Here is a 16153-nt window from a genome sequence, read left to right on the forward strand (position 1 = left end):
CTCCTTTTCTCCCTCTCTCCCTTCCTCCCACCCTTCCTTACTTCCTTCTCACTAGAATTCCTAAGTGGTTACATGAAATTTAAATAGCTTATCACATAAGTTTTACTTATTTCCTGAAGAGCATCTCATTGTATATGCACTGTATAACTGCTGAAGTCATTCATTTGAGGGTGGGATCTGGGAAGAGGTGAAGGTGTAAAGAGCAAATCCTATCATGGGGTGTTACAGTAACAGCTGATGAACTTTATACAACACCCTCAGGCAGAACAATTCACTTTTCTGTTCTCCCATAGCAGCGAACATTCTCTTAGACTTTCTAATTCTGATCTAGAGGGTTGTAGGGGTGATAAAGAGTATAAACAAGGAGCAATTTCAAAGAGGCCCAGTTTGTATCTCCTCCACAGAAATGAACATGGTGGTGTTTTCATGTACGGGGCAGAAGCAAGGGAGATGAGGTGCCACAGAGGCGTGAATAGTATGGCTGGGATATTTCTGGGCCATTAGAGTCACCAAGATCATTGGGGCTGATTCAGGTCCTAACTAGCCAGGACAGTGTCCTAGGGCCCAGAAGCTTCCAAGGCGTATGGACCTCATCTCCAGCACATGCATGGGTGCTTTAAGGTGATCTCATCTAAGCAAAAATCATCTATGGGTCACTCAATTCTTATGGCCTGCAGCACCAGGGAAGGTGTGCTGTTACTTAAGAACCTGTCTTACTAGCCAGGTTAACAACACATCTCAAGTCCAGAGCATGTTGCAAAACAATTCTTTGTTTTTTGGAGGGGTTCATGTCAGGCCAAGTTGAGTCAGCCTTAGACAGGTGCCTGGAAATCTCTTTTTCTCTTGTCTCCCACTCTTATCCTGCCCTTCTCCTGGGGAAGCGGCTTCCATCCTCCAGGTGCCCACAACAGGTAAGTCCCGGTAGGATTGTGACAGTAGATTTTTACAGCCCTTTCTGGGTGTCTTCTTAGGTGTTTAGACACTTTAGAGAAGCACATTTACAAGACACATATCTATGATGCTTGTTATGATCAAATACCTGCTTCCTATAAGAGGTGAGAGTGGGGAGGAACAAGGTGGGAAAAGGGAAGGGGAACCCTCATCTTGCCCATGCCATAGAGGTCCCTAGGCTAAGACCTTGGGCAGCTCCGGGGCAACATCTAGTTGTTTTGAGACCCACAGGGAGGATACTGAGAAGATGAAAGATGCATGAAGTCTAACTCTGAGTGGGGGATGAGGCACGATGTTAGTGGGAGTGTATGTGTGGTCCACACTGTGGGCAGTCGTATGTGATTGTAGTGACACAGCTCCTTCCACCTACCCATTTGTGCATCTTTTAGTTGCTGGAAGCAGCTATGCTCTTATCTATAGTGAGTATCCTTTCTGCTTTTTAAAATGCTTGGGTTTTCTTTCTATGAATTTCCATTAATGTGCATCTTTAGGAAGAGAAAGATTCTGCTTTATTCATATGAAGTCATTTGTACAATATAAACTGAAGTTCAGAGCCTTTTATGAGGTACATAAATATGACCAGAGGCTGAAAAACATTGGGAGCATCCACTAAAAGTAATATGTTATTTTTCGTGGCAGCAATATTATTTTAAATACAAATTCTATGGAGTGAATATAAGAATTTATTAGTTAACACCTATAACCTATAAATCCATTTAAGCTGCTCAGATAAGTGGATAATCTAAATAGTTATGGTTAGAAAGGCTGACATGGGTTTGAGCTTGGCAACATAAAACCTTCATCCGTTGGCCTTTTCCCACAGCATTCTGCAGGCAAACACTGGCTCATTTGAAGTTCTGACCTTCAAGATTTCAAAAGCAGGAGCTGAGATGCAGAAGGCATATGTCTCTTGAAATGTGTTTCTTTTTAGTCTGACGCTCAAAAGAAAAAATATGGTGATTAATTTGATGGTCATGCACGCAAAAGTATACTTTTCCCTGTGAGGCAGTACAATCATGAGGGTTGGGAGTGCAGGCTCTGGAGCCAGACTTCCTGGGTTCACATCCCTCTCCTGACACTTGCCAGCTGTGTGGTCTTCAGCAGGTTGCTTAACCTCTCCATGCTTCAATTTTCATCCTTCGATAGCTTGGATATCTGGATGGCAGTGTGCCAAATCACATGCCTTTCCTACCAAACACCTTGTTAATTAAGAGTGCTTAACATGTGCGAAGTACTTAAGCAATGCTTTCTTAATTGGTCAGCATTCTCTTTTGAAAACTGGCGCTAACCACTCTGCCTCGCAGCAAGATTTCCTGGAAAGCCATTGGAAAGTTACGGAATGGAAATAAAGCAGGAGGGCCCAGTCGGGGCCAGGAGTTGAGGATGCTGTCGAGGCAAGCAGCAGTAGCCATGCCTAGGTCACTCTTGGGACTGTTGTGGCGCTCAGATTGCCTGTGCAACGGGGATGCATCTGACTTCCGAACATTCCTCCTGTTCTGTCAACTCCCAAGATTCAGAGTCCTGGAGACAAGGATATTTAGCTAAGTTTCTGGCATAGCTCTTCCTGCCCTCCTCCCCACACTGTATCAGGAGTGGGTAAAAGATATATCTGATCCCCTTGGTTTCCGTAACAGGAGGTGGCAAGGGAAAGTAGGCACTGGGATCTGTCTTCTTGCCAAGATTACATAAAATGGAGAATTCCATCCGTAGGAACATGTGGTGCTTAGAGTGGAGGTGTGTGGATTCTGGGCAGTCAAAAAAAAAATCACAAATCTTTGCTAAACTTGTATAAGACTTCAAATCTCTCTCAATAGCCCCACGAGCAGTGTTGTGCTGGTTAATGTAACAACTGCCTCCCTGGTCCTGATTTGTAGCATTTGTCCATTTTCTCAAGGCAAACCCACTCATCATGGCTAATTTCAAGCTACCAACATGACAGCACTGAACACAGCTGGGAAGAGATGCGCAGTAACATACCACTATGCAGCATCTTCACCACACAGCTACAACAGATGTAAATAACCTCAAGTGCATAGACAGCAGTGAAATGTAGTACTGAGGTTGGTGCAAAAGCAATCATGGTTTTTGCTTTTAATGGCAAAAACCGTGATTGCCTTTGTACCAACCTAATAAAATAATTAGAAAGTGATGAGTTTGGAGTATTAATTACCTTTGTTGTTAACATAATTGTAGGTTTATATAATTTAACTTTTAATAATAGCTGGAATTTAAAAATTGGTTTACAAAATTTAACAATCAGCTCCTGTGAGTCATTATGAGCCAGCTCCAGCATACCACTGCCTATGAAGTGGATCAATATAATGTTACTGAGAGAGAGACAAAGAGAAAATGAAAGAAAGATTCTCACTTACGCACTAAGATGCTTGATGGAGAGGCCTAGGGCCTGGAAATTTTGTACAGTAGCTTGTAGCATTGGGGGCCCTTCGTAATAGAATAATAACAGTATCTGACATTTATATAGCAAAACACATTTTTATTTAACATTTGCTCATTTTTGAGCCTCACAACAAATCCAAGGGAAAGATAAGCAAGGCATGTTACAGATGAGGGGACTGAGAGTCACTGAGCAAAAGTGACCCCTGACAGGTAGAGCTGACACTAGAATCGGGTCCATGAGACTGGCAGTTCACAGACTGTTTTCATACCACCCTGTCTCTTTGAACCGCTGTCATCCCTGGAGCAGCCACTTATTACAACCTGGGATGTTGTCAGGCCTCATCCCCAGAATTCAGTCCAGGAGGCAATTCCGCATCTTCATAAATAAAGAATAAAATAAAGTTAGGCCTACAAATGGGCAATGATAACTGGCTGTATTAACAGCTGTCATAGCCGACTCCAAGATGAGCCCCAGTGATCCTTACACCTTGGCGTTCGTGTCCTTGGACTCCTACCCTGAATAGGGCTGACCTGTGTGACCAGTAGGATATTGCAGAAGTGATGGCACGTGACTTCTGAAGCTGGCGGTTAAGAGCACTGCAGCCTCTGCTTTGTTTTCTTTCATCACTTGTTCTGGGGGAATCCCACAGCTGTGTTGGAAGCACCCATGGAAGGGAACTGAGGCCTCCCACCAACAACCAGCCCTACCTGGCAAGCAGTGAGTGAGCCACCCTGGAAGTGGATCCTCCACCTCCACACAAGCATTCAGCTGAAGGCAGACCTGGCTGACATCCGAACGGAGCCTCATGAGTAACCCCACACCAGAATCACCCAGCCAGTGCTCCCACATTTCGGACCCACAGAAACTGTGAGAGATGATCAATGTTTATGTTGTTCGAAGCCACTAAATTTGGGGGTAATTTGTTCTGCAGTAATAGGTACACTGAACAGTTTTCAAAGCTGCGCGATATGGGCTTTGGGTCACGTCAACCAGATACAGAAAGGCTTTAGGGACTCAAGAAACACTTTGAGTAAACTTGTTTTCCTCTTTTCACCAAATAAACTGAATTTGAGGCCAATATTTGAAAGCTTTGTGCTATATAACTTCTGAAATACTTTGTATTCTTAATGCGTTTCCAAATGACCTGTTGTCCAGAGAAAAGTACACTCAACACTGGATGCATCTGCTACTCGGAAAAGCAAGGCAGCTCGAACTGGAATTCACTCAGACATCTCATAGCAGGAAATCATCTCATAGCCTTTCAGACCCCATCTTCACTGTCACCTTTCATTCTTTTGGCTCTCTGGGCCATGACATGCCCTGTCCTTTCGGAAAGCGTAACGGAGGGATATAACGAAATAAATTAATTGGGAAGGCAGGGGGCTAGGGACCCTACTGGATGTTGGGGGTGGAACTTTTAAATCGTTTGCAAAACACCAGTCCCGACCTCCCCTGGGAGACTGAGCTGTTACCTCTTCTGGCGGCCCTGCCCGCGGAAGTTCGCTCCTAGGGAAGTCGCTCGCGTCCTCAAGAGCACCTGAGAGGATCTCGGCGAAGCGGAAGGCTCTGGTGCCAGCTGGGCGAGTCTGCGCCGGATTTCCTCAGCTCCTTGGCGCGTTTCCTCGGAGCCGGGGGAGGCAAAGCACGGACCCCGGAGTCGGCGCCCATAGCAGGACGCCCTCGCGAGGGGCGGGAGTGCGGGGAGGTGGGTGTGCGGGCGGCGCGCTCGCCCTCCAGCTGCAGCCCGCGCCGAGCGCGCAGGGCCAGCGAGCGCCGGCGCCTCCAGCATGGAGTGGGAACTCAACTTGCTGCTCTACCTGGCGCTCTTCTTCTTCCTGCTCTTCTTACTTTTCCTCCTGCTCTTCGTGGTCATCAAGCAGCTGAAGAACTCCGTGGCCAACACGGCCGGGGCGCTCCAGCCCGGGCGCCTCTCGGTGCACCGCGAGCCTTGGGGCTTCTCCCGAGAGCAAGCGGTGTGACCCGAGTGCGGGCACTGGCGGGAGGGCACCGAGCTGCGCGGGCGCTGAGCTGGGTCTCCGCCTGGATTCTCCGTCCTCGCGGCCTCCTAGCTTCCAGGTGCGGGGCTCGGCGACTCTGACGGGTCCCTTCCGGCGTGAGGCGCAGGGACCCGCTTCTCCGCTCCTGTGGGAGGCCCGGGGCTTGCAGCGCGCTCGGGTGCCAGGGACGGTGGGTGTATGCGGTCTGGGCTGGCGATGTGCTCTTCGGAAGGGACCCTAAGCTGTTCCAGGGCTGGGAGAGATGGCGAAAAGAGAATTCGCCCTTTGGAGCCGGAATGACTTAGACCAACTGCAAGCTCTTTTCTGTCCAACTGTATTTTAGTTATACCCAAGGAGTGGAAAAGTAAATTATTCGGATAATGCAGTTTAGCACTTTCGAACAAAATCGAATATCCTGAATATCCACATTTTTGAGAAAGACTGTGTGGGCTTTGGGACGGGTGGCAGGAGGAAACAGGGCGCACTTGAAGTATTTTAAATATTGCTTTAAATATTTTTGCGCTTTGAGAGATGGTAAATGGGGTTCGCCTGGTGGTGCTGGGGTGGGGCGTGGGGGAGAGAAGATTCAGTCGCCCTTTTGGAGGGAGGAATCCCTTCCTGCCGGTGATCCTTACTCATATCCTAGCCACCAACCACGGTTAGTGCCTGCGGATTGCCGTGCAGGGTAGGTTTCCAATCTGGGACAGCGGATGGTGAACGTTACACTGAGAGTCATTTGGAAGATGCCTTAGGGTTGGCCGGTACGTGACATTTTGGGTGATGGCATGGAGGGCCGGCTAAAAGAGGTACTGTTTGCATAGTGTAGGGAAACAGGAAAAAGGACGGAGAGGCGGGTCTGTGGTTTCAGGTTAAATTACTAGAGCTTTTGCAGAAGATGGGCGGGCAGGAGCAAACTCGAGTACCAGTATGCCCTAAGTACCCTCTCGCTAATGTTAGCTTGGGAAATATCTTCATCCTTCAGTAGCTTTTCCCTAGATTTATGTCGTCTCTCTTTCTAGAGCCGAGCTGCTGCCCTTGACTGGTTCACAGAGGACCACAGCTGCAGTGACAGTTTGGGCCTGCAAAAAGACCGCTGGAACAACGGGAGATGGAAGCTTTCTGCAAATGGTAAGTTGAGATGACGCATGGTTTCACGATGGCCTTAGTTATGACTAAACTTCTAAAGATCCAGGGCCTAAAAACATGTTGGTTCAGGATGGGGGAAATAGGTACAAGGAAGGAAAGGGCACTCTCCCACTCAAATCTGGTGAGCTTCTACCAGGTCCACAAAGCCAAACTGACTCCTAACTCATTGCAAGAATTAGTGTCTTAGTAGAGGATTGTGGAAATTTGAATGAGATGTCAGGAGTGTTTGCACTTTTAATAATCATTCGGCTCTTTTGAAAAACAGTGCGGGGGTTCATGGGGTGAAATATGTGATGCAGATATACTCAATCTTCAGTAAGGGAAGATTTGGGTTTAGTCATGTCAGTGTGGGATAAGCTAAGTCATAACTATAGTATTGAAAATACTAATTTTAGACACAAAGACCATATAGAGAAGCTAAAAACAATGAAATACTAAAGTCTGCCTAAGTTGATAATATAAAAGTGAAGTGTAAGACAATTATTTTAATGCTTCAAAGGAAGAATAGTCTCAGGTGAATAATTTTGGCCCAAGACATCAGATCATTTCCGACTTTCTATTTCACTCTCCCCAAATAGGCCTGTTCTTAATGAAGTTAGTGGTTTACTCTAATTATCATGGTATGAGCAAATTCTCACCTCTTTGTCAGAGTTATGGTAAGACTTGATTTGAATTCCCAGTTTGAATTCCCTGAATTAACTGCAGTGATTTTGTATTGTGCTTTGAACAATAGTTCTCTAATTGGTTGATATCTCTGCAGTGGCATTTAGTTAAAGGGTTGTATGGTTAATATGGACATTGAAGATGAGTGTGGGAGTAATTAATTAGCAATTATAGTTGTTTGTAAGGATTGAAAACAATCATTTCACACTTTAGAATAACCAGAATGGAAATTATTTTAACCACATGCTTGGCTTCTTGAGTTTGCAATCCTTTAATCTTCCTAGCAGCACCACTGGTATCCATGAGTTTAACCTGCCCATCATTCTTCCTAGACAAGAGACTATTGAAAAGTCAGGGTGAGTAGTTTATTACCATCTCAGTATTAATCCAATCTCTCAGCTGGTTCTACTGACTCAGGTTCCTAAGAAAACAGAGGTGCCTTTCTATCTTGTATCCAGGGCCATTTTATTAACTCCTTGTAATCAAATTCATTAATGACCAAGTTCCCATTTATCCAGGCCACAACGAATATTTATTCCTATTACTCAACCTCTGCTTGGAACTTGACCCTAAGCTCTGGGAATTAAGGTAACTCACATTTGCTCTTAGATCTTGCTGCTGTTGATCTCCTGCCCTGCGGTTGCTTTGTTAGAGACTCTGCTTTTGAAACTTTGACACCTGTAGATGAGCTGTCTTTTGCTATTTATTTATTTATTTATTCAATCATCATTTTTCCAAGACCTGACATAGACTGATCTCCCAAATTAGAACTACTTTCAAACTCACAATTTTGGCCACCTTTATGCATTTATGGCTTAGATCAAATACTCTGACACCCACGATGGTCTGGGTTCCAGGATTCTACATGTTGGCTACTCCATCCCCTGACCATTCCCTGTTCTGACAATCACTATGTGCCAAATCTATTTTTAAAGACTGTATAAATATGAGCTAGACATTAAAGCACTTGAAAAGTCAAGAACATTTAAAATAACTGCTTATTATATAAATGTAACTTGATTATAGAAGATTCCTATGTTTTATTTTCAATAAAAAGGTTTTTAGTGATTTTTCGGCAATGTTAGAAGGTGACTTGAATTTCTTACATTATAAGGAAATGAGTCCTAATTCTATTATGTAATATTTGTATTTTATTTCAAATGTTATTATTTCATCATTGTTTCTAAATTTCAGGTGTTCATAATGGCTTCAGATCTTATCAGGACAATCTTGGTTGTTGCACTAATTTCCGAACTTGTAAGTGCAATGGATCTGCAGTTCTACTTGGCAAGACAACCATTTTAAGTTGAATGAGAATGACATCACACTCACACCTGCAAAATCTAAAATGTCTAATAAAGTAGATTCCTATGTCTGAACTTCAATTTTAGGGCACAGCTGTAGATGCAGAACTGATGCCATCTGGTGCGATTCTACAGAATAAGAGAGAAAATTTACCCAGAGTGTGCCATGCACTGGCTTTTCTGGGAATGGCAAGGTGCCAGGATTTGTTTTTGGTTCGCTTGCAGGGGTGGAAACTTGGAACTAGGTGAGTAAAAAATATGAAATACTCTATTTTTAGTTTGACATTCTATATTTCCAATTTTGTCTATAGTTTCAAAATCAGTGCAATAGAGTTAAATTTTAAATGACCAAAATTTTAAAGTTTGCAAACGGTTAAACCGTTTAGAATAGCGGGAAATGTTTGTTTTTTTTCTAAGTCACACTTACTAATCTAGAGACTGTTAGAATACTAAAGATACTAATGTAATGCATAAGGTATCTACACAGTGCTGTACTTTGTTTTTAATTTTTACAGCTACTCTGAGATATTTGTGCATATTTAAGCTAAATCCACAATTAAAACTCTAGGATCATTAGAATGTCACTGTCAGATGTCTGTGTCACATAAAAGGGAAGGTTAAGAATTGAGTTGTAAATATTTGATGTAGTTTTTTTTTTGTTTGCTTGAATCAGTGACATAAATTTCTCAGTCCTCCACTTTTTATTTTGTCTACACAAAACAAATAATGTTATGGGTTAATAATGATCTGATTAAGTATCTGAGTCATGAGCATCTTCCCATGCAGGAAGCTGGATTATCAGAAGGGCAGTTAGACCCAGTAATCGGAACCTAATAAGCATGCAGAAAAAGCTTTCTGATGGATTAAGGTTAAAAAAACCTTGTTATTTTCCTTAATAGTAGCCTCTTTATATAATGAGCCCAAACATTTCTGCCATTCTTGGTCTGTATAGATGGATCCTGAAGACATGGGTGGATTTGAGCTAAAACCTTTATCTGTGACTTTTGTTTTATTAGTATGACTCTGAAGTTACTTGAATTTATTGAATAGGTACAGTTTCTTCAAGCAAGATGTCTTTTCCTTTCAGATGAAAAATCACACTTTCCTATTGGGAATCAAGATGAATTTTTATCTTGATAATGGAATAGGAAGTTCGAGACTGAAGAGCGGCGTAAATAAATTAGAGGGTTTGTTCTTTTGTCACAGAACAAGGAGATTAGAGGCAGGCAACTGCTGGTGCTGGTTCAGCAGCTCACGGGTGTCAGGCTTAATTAAGGTGGTTACTGAGGTTCCCTTGGCTTTTTCCTCCAGGTTCCAAGATGGTCCCCACAGCTCCCCACCAGAAGAAGGAGGAAGCCCACAGAGAAAATGGGGCATGCCATTTCAAATCCACTTCCTTTTAAAGAGCTTCCTCAGCAGCCCAATAACTTTGGCCTTCATCTCACTGGCCAGAACTGTGTCATTGGCTACTGCTATCTGCAAGATTGTCTGAGAAATGTAGTTTTTGTAGCTGGATATATAACTGCCTTTGACAAAAATCCAGTTTCTCTTGATGAGGAAGAAGATGGTGGTGGATCTTGGGAGGACAGCTAACATTTTATGCCCTGGCTACAAAATACAGTTGCAGAGGAGCATAAAGTTCAAAAAGATCAAAACTCCAGTTCTTTCACAACTGTCAAAGCTCCAAGCAGCACTGCTCCCCTCTGACAGAGTGAGCAGAGTGAAGGCATGTCAGGTGTTCTCACAAAACTCTTGACAGGACTGACCTCTCTCAGCCAATATCCTTGTCCCACATCAGGATTTTCTAGAGGGCCCTGGGTACCTGTGCACTTCCTTGGTGGCCATAACCTCTTTATGGAGGGTTGGTGTAGGATAAAGAATGTTCTATTACGCTGCTCTCTCATCCGCATCATTTCTCTCCTCTCTAATTTTCCTGTCAGTTATATTTTGGTGGAGTCTGGGTTTGTGTATTTGATTCCTATAAAAAGACCATCACTTTCATGCATGGAGGAGGGGAATCTACGCAAAGAAAGGCTACCTTACTCCTTTCTGTGACTCCACCACCAGTCTAGGAATATCCTGGGAGAAGAATTGCCTCTCAAAGCTGCTTCTATAAGCAGCCTACATCCTAGCTAAGCAAAGAAGAGACACTTCCCACATCCAGGGCTGTCTAAAAGAACTTTCTGTGATGACAGAAATGTTCTATATCTGCAGTGTCCAATATGGTAACCATTTAGGCACATGTGGCTAGTGAACACTTGAAATGTGGCTAGTGTGACTGAGGAAGGAAAATTTAAATTTTGTTTAATTGTAATTAATTTAAATTCAAATAGCCAAATGGGGCTACTAGCTATTGTGTTAGATAGCACGGTATACTTTATTCTCTTTCTTGTGTTGTAGAACCAGCTGGGAGAGGTGTGGGTCAGTCATGGGCTTGATGTCCCATGGTCGTCACTATTCTAGCTTGCCATTGAACTTGTCTCCCAGAGGAAAAGAGAGAATGGTATTTGGAATTAAATTCAAGATGTTAACTTGACATCTATATATTGCACATATTCCTGTATAGTGAATGGAATGGTCTCCTGGGAATAGTTCCTGTGATTGATTTTAGTGATAACTGATCATGAAGAAATGGCAGTACTGCTCCACTTCACCTTCCTAGTGACTATTATGTGTTCCTAGTCAGAGTGACTCAGCAGAGATTATTTTATTCTCTTGTGCAATTTATTCTGTGTCATTTTATTTTTGTAATATTGTGGCAGCTAAATGATTATTCTGTGTATGTTTTTCAAAATATTAGGTGGCTTATATTTTTTAAAAGGCTATGAAATAAAAATAAACTATATGTAACACAGTTTTTAATGTGGCTTTTTATTGGTGAGTTATTATTACCAAACTTTGTTAATGGTCAATTAGAATGAGATTCATAGATAGAAATATTTATTTTTATATTAAATTTACTTTTTAATGGGCAAATTATATGCCAATTAATATTATCTTCTTGAAATATTAAATGATTCTTCCATTATATTCAGAGTTTGGATAAAGTATGAGGGTTGTATAGTATTACTGGATTAATTCTTTTCTCATGTATCTGGTTGTTTCATCACACTGAACATCACTTGGACCTTATTTCTCTACAAATGCCCTGTTTTGGGTTGTTTGTCTTTTGTTATTGAGTTATAGGAATTCTTGATATCTTCTGGACACTAGTCCTTTATCAATATATATGCTTTGCAAATATGTTCTCCCACTTTGTGGCTAGCCTATTCATGTTCTCAACAGTGTCTTCAAAAGATGTATTTTAAATTTTAAAGTTTAATTGATTTACTTTTTTCTTTTATGTTGATTGATTTTTCTGTCCTAGGAGACTTTTGCCTATACCCTGTCACCAAAAATATTCTCCTGTGTTTTCTTCTAAGCTAGAAACTTCATAGTTTTAACTTTTACTAGGTCTATTTTCCATACTAAATTAATTTTTGGCCAGGCGCTGTGGCTCATGCCTGTAATCCCAGCATTTTGGGAGGCTGAAGCGGGTTGATCACTTGAGGTCAGGAGTTCAAGAACAGCCTGGCCAACATGGTGAAACCCTGTCTCTACTAAAAATACAAAAATTAGCCAGGTATGGTGGCGGGTGCCTGTAATCCCAGCTACTTGGGAGGCTGAGGTGGGAGAATCACTTGAACCCAAGAAGTCGAGGCTACAGTGAGCCGAGATCATGCCACTGCACTCCAGTCTGAGCAACAAAGTGAGACTCCGTCTCAAAAAAATATATAATAATTTTTGTGTATGGTATGAGGTGAAGATTGAAGTTCTTTTTCCTCCCATATATAAACGATGTTTCTGTTTTTGTTTTTTTGTTGAAGAGATTTTCCCCATTGGATTACTTTGGCATCTTTGTCAAAAATCAAATAACCACGTAAGTGTGCATCTCTTTCTGGTTTCTCCGTTCTGTTCCATAGGGCCATCCTTATGTCATTCCCACAGTGTCTTGATTACTGTAAGTTTTATTGTAAGTCTTGGTATTCACCATAAAATATTATGCATTTGAACTTTTATAATCGCCCACTCTAAGGCTGAGTCTACACACTAAGAGGCTTGAGTAATTTTGTTGAAAATGGTTCAGATTCATTTAAAAAAATCCCACCCAGGCCGGGCGCGGTGGCTCACGCTTGTAATCCCAGCACTCTGGGAGGCCGAGGCGGGCGGATCACGAGGTCAGGAGATCGAGACCACGGTGAAACCCCGTCTCTACTAAAAATACAAAAAATTAGCCAGGCGTGGTGGTGGGCGCCTGTAGTCCCAGCTACTCCGAGAGGCTGAGGCAGGAGAATGGCATGAACCCGGGAGGCGGAGCTTGCAGTGAGCCGAGAGCGCGCCACTGCAGTCCGGAGTGGGTGAAAGAACGAGACTCCATCTCAAAAAAAAAAAAAAAAAAAAAAAAAAATCCCACCCAATACCATGCTTCCTTTATTCCTGCTCCCAGCTCCATGGAAAATCAGAGTCTACATCTGGTGTAGCTCTTAGTCAAGAGGGATGCCCTCGTGTTTCAACCTATCATGATAAGCAAACTATATGCACATTGTTTTTACTTTGCTTTTAAAAAATTTAACCATTATTCTCTACTCATTTATTCAACAGATACCTATTGAGTATCTACCAGGTGCCAGACACAATTCTGGTTATTTAGGCTGTATTAGTGAACAACAACAAAACAAAGATACCTTCCCTATCACGGAGCTTACTTACGTTCTGCACATATAGTTGTCCCGTTTTTTTTGTTTGTTTTTGAGACGGAGTTTCGCTCTTGTTGCCCAGGCTGGAGTGCAATAGTGCGCTCTCGTCTCACCACGACCTCTGCCTCCTGAGTTCAAGTGATTCTCCTGCCTCAGCCTCCTGCGTAGCTGGGATTACATGCATGCGCCACCACACTCGGCTAATTTTGTGTTTTTAGTAGAGATGGGGTTTCACCATGTTGGTCAGGCTGGTCTTGAACTCGCAATCTCAGGTGATCCACCTGCCTTGGCCTCCCAAAGTGCTGGGATTACAGGTGTGAGCCACTGTGCCCGGCCAGTTGTCCCTTTTTAACTGCTCTGTAGTATTTCATGTGTAAAAAAAGCATAATTTATTTAACCAATTATTTGTTAATGGATATTTAGTTGTTTCCTGGCTTTTGCTATTACTGACAATAGTACATAATCCTTTGACGTAAATCTTTGATCAATATGTGCGTATAGCTCTATAGGATAAACTCCTAGCTGTGGACTATCTAGGTATGTATATTTTGTAAAAATTTGTTATAGAAACTTGAAACATATATAGAAATAGAGAGAATATTGCTTCAAAATTTATTCTCATTGATTATTTTAAATTTTTATTTATTTTGTTGATTTGTTCTTTAATAGATTGCATAATTGAGGGGCAGTTTTCAGGTTATAGAATAACTGAGTTTAAAGTAGAGAGTGCTCACATACCAACCCCACACTCCCCAACCCCACACTCCATTTCTCCTATTCTTATTAAAATCTTTTATTAGCATGTTACATTTATTACAATTGATTATCAATATCAATATATTATTAAGTAAAGTTTACAGAGTTTACTCTGTAACTGTAAAGTTTACAGTTTACATTAACATTCACTCTTGATGTATATTCTGTGGGTTTTAGCAAACGTACCATGACATGCCGCCGCCATTGCTGCATCACACAAAATCGTTTCACTGCCCTAAAAATCACCTGTACGCTACCTATTTGTCTCTCCCTGCCTCCAAACTCCAGGCAACCACTGATTTTTTTTTTACTGTGTCCACAGTTTTGCCATTTTCAGAATGTCATATAATTGGAATCATACAGTAAGGCAGCCATTCAGATTGGCTTCTCTCAATTAGCGATATGCATTTAAGTTTCTTCCATGTGTTTTTGTGGCTTGATAGCTCACTTCTTTTTATCTCTAAGTAACAATCCATTGCACAGATGTACAAAAATTTGTTTATCCATCCATCTATTAAAGGATATCTTGGTTGCTTTCAAGTTTTGGCAATTACAAATAAAGTTGGTATAAACTCTCTCATGCAGGTTTTTGTGTGGACGTTAAGTTTTCAACTCATTTGAGTAAATACCAAGGAATATGATTGCTGGATTGTATGGTAAGACTATGCTTAGTTTGTAAGAAACTGCCAAACTGTCTTCTAAAGTGGCTTACCATTTTGCATTTCCACTAGCAATGAATGAGCTCTGGTTGCTCTACATCCTCATCAGCATCGGATGTTATCAGTGTTTTGGATTTTAGTCATTCTAGTATGTGTCTAGTGGTTTCTTGTTGTTTTAATTTGCATTTCTCTAATGATGTGTGATGTTGAACATCTTTTCATATACTTATTTGTCATCTGTGTATCTTTTTTGCTGGGATGTCTTTAGACCTTTTGCCCATTGTATAGTTGGGTTGTTGTTTTTTTCTTATTGTGAGTTTTAAGAGTTCTTTGTATATATTGGATATCAGTTCTTTATCAGATAGGTATTTTGCAAATATTATCTCTGTCTGTGGTTTGTCTTTTTATTCTCTTAACAGTGGCTTTTGCAGAGAAAAAGTTTTTAATTTTAAGGAAGTTCAACTTAACAATTTATTCTCTCATGAATCATGATTTTAATGTTGTATCTAAAAGCAACACCAAACCCAAGGTCACCTAGATTTTTTCCCTAAGTTATCTTCCAGGAGTTGTATAATTGTATAGTTTTGCATTGTACATTTGCATTGCTGTGGCCCATTTTAAATTAATTTTTGTGTATTTTTGCATGTAGATGTCCAGTTGTTCCCATACCATTTGTTGAAAAGACTCACTGATTTTCTTTTTTTAAATTTTACTTTAAGTTCTGGGATACAAGTTCAGAACATGTAGGTTTGTTACATAGGTATACATGTGCTATGGTGGTTTGCTGCACCTATCAACCCATCACCTAGATTTGAAGCCCCGCATGCATTAGCTATTTGTCCTTATGCTCTCCCTCCCCTCATCCCCCACCTCTGACTGGACCCAATGAGTGTTGTTCCCCTCCCTGTGTCCATGTGTTCTCATTGTTCAACTCCGACTTATGAGTGAGAACATGTGGTGTTTGGTTTTTTGTTGTTGTTAGTTTGCTGAGGATGATGGCTTCCAGCTTCATCCATATTCCTGCAAAGGACATGATCTCATTCCTTTTTATGGCTGCATGGTATTCCATGGTGTATATGTACCATATTTTGTTTATCCAGTCTATCACTGATGGGCAGTTGGGTTGGTTCCATGTCTTTGCTATTGTAAATAGTGCTGCAATAAACATATGTATGTATGTGTCTTTATATTAGAATGATTTATATTCCTTTGTGTATATACCCAGTAATGGGGTTACTGGGTCAAATGGTACTTCTGGTTCTATATCCTTGAGGAATTGCCACACTGTCTTCCACAATGATTGGACTAATTTACGTTCCCACTGACAGTGTAAAAACGTTCCTATTTCTCCACAGCCTCACCAGGATCAATTGTTTCTTGACTTTTTAATAATTGCCATTCTGATTGGTGTCAGATGGTATATCATTGTGGTTTTGATTTGCGTTTCTCTAATGATCAGTGATGTTGAGCTTTTCTTCATATGTTTGTTGGCCACATAAATGTCTTCTTTTGAGAAGTGTCTGTTCATATCCTTTGCCCGCTT

At 41.6% G+C, this 16153-nt stretch overlaps 1 protein-coding gene and 1 long non-coding RNA gene across 9 annotated transcripts; one reads left to right on the forward strand and one right to left on the reverse strand.

Moving 5' to 3' along the window:
* Positions 1-889: 889 nt before the first annotated feature.
* Positions 890-10189, forward strand: LOC129480666 (uncharacterized). Of its 8 annotated transcripts, XM_063637937.1 has the most exons (6): positions 5941-6107; positions 6366-6474; positions 7440-7511; positions 8350-8412; positions 8547-8704; positions 9771-10189. In XM_063637937.1, exons 4-6 carry the CDS (start codon positions 8359-8361, stop codon positions 9949-9951), a joined length of 393 nt encoding a protein of 130 aa, XP_063494007.1. In that variant the 5' UTR covers positions 5941-6107; positions 6366-6474; positions 7440-7511; positions 8350-8358; the 3' UTR covers positions 9952-10189. The 8 variants fall into 8 exon arrangements, 6 of the variants coding, with proteins under 6 accessions (XP_063494005.1, XP_063494004.1, XP_063494002.1 ...); XM_063637935.1 differs by lacking the exons at positions 5941-6107; positions 7440-7511 and adding an exon at positions 890-911; XM_063637934.1 differs by lacking the exons at positions 5941-6107; positions 7440-7511 and adding an exon at positions 4970-5054.
* LOC129480667 (uncharacterized) lies at positions 3425-4912 on the reverse strand. The gene is made up of 2 exons (XR_008657096.2): positions 4822-4912; positions 3425-3724 (listed from the first exon to the last, which is right to left on the reverse strand). It is a non-coding gene; the product is annotated as an uncharacterized lncRNA (long non-coding RNA).
* Positions 10190-16153: the final 5964 nt, after the last annotated feature.

Source organism: Symphalangus syndactylus, chromosome 4, assembly GCF_028878055.3.
Source record: "Symphalangus syndactylus isolate Jambi chromosome 4, NHGRI_mSymSyn1-v2.1_pri, whole genome shotgun sequence".
NCBI lineage: Eukaryota > Metazoa > Chordata > Mammalia > Primates > Hylobatidae > Symphalangus > Symphalangus syndactylus.

Bases quoted from the DNA above. Each gene is read 5' to 3' on its own strand.
- LOC129480666 (XM_063637935.1), top strand. The intron at 8,413-8,546 runs GTAAGTGCAATG...CTTCAATTTTAG, and splicing joins TTGCACTAATTTCCGAACTT to GGCACAGCTGTAGATGCAGA. The intron at 8,705-9,770 runs GTGAGTAAAAAA...TTTTTCCTCCAG, and splicing joins GGGTGGAAACTTGGAACTAG to GTTCCAAGATGGTCCCCACA.